At 30.4% G+C, this 3321-nt stretch overlaps 1 protein-coding gene across 2 annotated transcripts in view; it reads right to left on the bottom strand.

Annotated features, from left to right (window-relative positions):
* Positions 1-583: 583 nt before the first annotated feature.
* The window catches only part of LOC111045987 (aminopeptidase N-like), a 41111-nt gene continuing 38373 nt past the window's right edge, over positions 584-3321 (bottom strand). For both annotated transcript variants that reach the window (XM_039434981.1, XM_039434980.1), the window contains exon 17: positions 584-3123. In XM_039434981.1, the coding sequence (XP_039290915.1) occupies positions 2902-3123 (222 nt within the window). In that variant the 3' untranslated portion in view covers positions 584-2901. The remainder of the gene's footprint in view (positions 3124-3321) is intronic.

The raw sequence follows: 3321 nt of genomic DNA, 5'->3' as shown, positions 1-3321 counted from the left end.
GGTAACGAAGTATCGACAATTTGATTATTTTTTTGATAAATCGAATGTCGCAAGAGTCGATATTTAAGTCTCGAGATACATATCGATAGCTGTACCGATCCTCAACCTCTGGTATATCGATATTTTTGTGCTAATTTATGGGCAATTTTTTTTTTAGGGTGTTGCCTTCTGATATTTGATATAGATTATCAGCAAAATCATAGAGTCTACCTTATTTTCTCAGATTTTCTACCAAATATTCTTCAGATATTCTCAAATGATATTGGAAAAAAAATGATTCTCTGATTACCTATAATAGTTAATTGAGATATGAATATTTCAATAAATACTGAATTAGCGCATGAGAAGTTCATCAATTATTGGCCCCTTTGATAGTAATTTTTTGGCAGAAACATTGGGTGGAAGATACCAAAATAAATTCATGCATTGCCCAAATAAGGAGTAGAAGTTTTGAGTACAGTACAGTATTTTATATGCTTCGTTTCTTGCTTCTTAATATTGTATTTATTTGACTTATCATTCATAAAGAGACTGAAAAAAATCGAGCCCTAGAGGATGTAGGAATATAACAATAATTCACCAATATAACTCAACCATTTATTTTTTATCAAACATCTAACTATATTTACAATACATGAGTAATATATATTAATTCATATAACAGGGGATCACAATCATATATCTAATATATTCAATCTGATATAAATCATATTAAAAATGAACTCCTGCTATTCTCTGCATGCTGTGAATATGCTATGATAGTCTATAAGCCTATTATGTGATAGAGAATTATTATTTTTGTTGATAGTGATATGATAGGATAACTAAATTCGTCCATCTATAGAATGGAATAGAATGACTCGTTAATTTTTGTTGACGTGGCGAAGTTTGGACAATAATGTCCACTCTACCACTTAACCACTTTAATTATCACGATTTGCACGATTTATCATTATATTATGACTGTATAAACATGAAGCTTTTACTGTAATTATAAGTTTATCTGTTGTATTTTTACTGTTTGTAATGAATGCAAATAATTAATTACCGTAATCAATATATTTTATAATGTTTCTATAATTTACAAATCAAAACTGATCATGATTTCGTTTAGGTATATCTGATGAAGGTACACATTCTTTTCTAGTGGTTGTATTTATAAATCAATTACAAAGTTTTTAATGCATATTAATATTTTCAATACCCAACTTATTCGTTCTTTAATATTGTTCTATTTACTTGATATTACCATTCCTCTTTATTGAACATAGAGTTCTCTTGATAGATCCACTGATAATTATTTATTACATAGCAAATTTCCCTCAATATTATTTTTTCTTAAACTATTCCATGCATTAACTTGACATTACAATTCCTTTATTATTTTTTTGTAGTTGAGAAGTTGATATTGTGGTAATTATTTATAATAAATGAAAAAGACTAAGAAATTGTAAAAAAAATCTGTGATATTTGACAACTTCTTAGTCTTTTTCATGCATTCCTTTATTAAATATACTTGTTGTAGATACCAAATCTATTACATTTTTACAGATGGAAATAACAACTGAGATATTGCATTTATTCAAATGCTAATGAATTAATATTGATTATTGAACAAAAATCCAAATCAAATGCAGTAAATAATAATTATAACTTCAGCTTCAAAATATGACCTGTGTGGTCATGAAACCATGGTCCTGTGCCAAATAAAACAGTGTAGAATTTGACAACATATGTGTGTTTTTATTCCATTATGGAACGGATCTTCACCATTGACAATGACTCATTCAAACCAATAAGCAAGAAGAACCTGGATGCAAAATGCCGCATCGCACCTCCTGAAGTGTGCATCCAGCTAAAGATTGTCATGAGATGCGCATTAACTATTTGGCGGTACGAAGCTCGCCGGGCCAGCTAGTTATTTATATAATATTATCACTATTGAATGAGAAAGACTTAGAAATTGTCAAAAACCACAGATTTCAAACTACAAAAAACTATATCTGTTTATCAGAGATTGACAAATGGTGTAATAACCGAAACCGTTCTTTCTAAGTATCAATAAATCTGTGGTTTTTGACAACTTCTTAGTCTTTTTCATTCAATATGAAATAATTAACACAATATCAACTTCTCAATTACACTAAAAGTAATATTATTACATTTTAATTTACTACTTCACACCAAAAACAGGTCGGTTTGTTAAATTTATTTATTTATTTATTCATTCATTGTCACAATAAGTTACATCATAATTATTCAGAGTTACACACTGTTTTCATAGATGACTTGTCAATTGCTATAACTACCGGTATATAAATTCAAGCTCAATTTTAATTCTGTTTATATGTTTTGCTGTAGGTCAGCAAAAATATGAAAACTATATAAAAATATCGTTCTTCAATATGGACTCAATCCACTATCTTGCCGGAGTCGTTAAGCGGGCTAAGAAGTTCTGACTGGAAAATAGCAGCAAATAAGTGATTTTTTTTTTTAAATAACAACATACACCATGGTGTATTCGCAGTGTTAACCAGCTGAAAAGAGTTATTCTTCAAACGTATATCATATTAAACATTATACAGAGTGTTAATGATAATCGTATTTCTCCTATTTGTGATATTCAAGAGGAATAGATTGAAGATGGCTGACGTTGTAATCTGTCTTCTTTCCTTAGGGCTACTTTTGAATGTAAATTAAAATATAAATCTGAGTACTATTTTTTACCCTGTTGTATTCTATCTGCTCTGTAGCCTACCAATTTTTTCCTATCAAGTTTTCAAAAAAAAGGTTACATCCAAACAGATCAAAATTCAAATCATGTTGCTATTTCTATTTGCTGTAGGCGTACTTGTGATATTTCTAAGAGGAATAGATCGATTTAAAATTAATTTTTGCAGTTTATCCAGATTTCCTGGTCCTTGTAGTTGGTACAAAGTCCTTGAACCAGTAACGCTCCGTTCTCCAGGGGTTGGCCGCCTGGTTTTCCAGCCACTTTTCGATTGCTGGAATAGTTTCCTCCGCCCATTTCACTCGCATTTTCACGCTTTCCACGGCCTCCTCGGCTTTCTTCTCTGCTCCTTCGCCGAACTGACCTTTCTTGCTTTCGTACAATTCGGTTACCTGTGGAAAAAACATGAAAATTGTGGGTGAAACTATATATGAAATATAATTTTCATCTGTGGATATATGAAATCTTGACTATTAAACGAGAATCCAAATTGAATGCTTCCTTATTTTCTATGGAGAAAAGCATGAAAAATGTGGGCAAAACAATGACATTTTGATTAATGAACGAAAATCCAAATTGAATAGAATTCA

This window comes from Nilaparvata lugens, chromosome 8, assembly GCF_014356525.2.
Source record: "Nilaparvata lugens isolate BPH chromosome 8, ASM1435652v1, whole genome shotgun sequence".
NCBI classification, from domain to species: Eukaryota; Metazoa; Arthropoda; class Insecta; order Hemiptera; family Delphacidae; genus Nilaparvata; species Nilaparvata lugens.
This window is presented reverse-complemented; position numbering and strand designations above follow the sequence as displayed.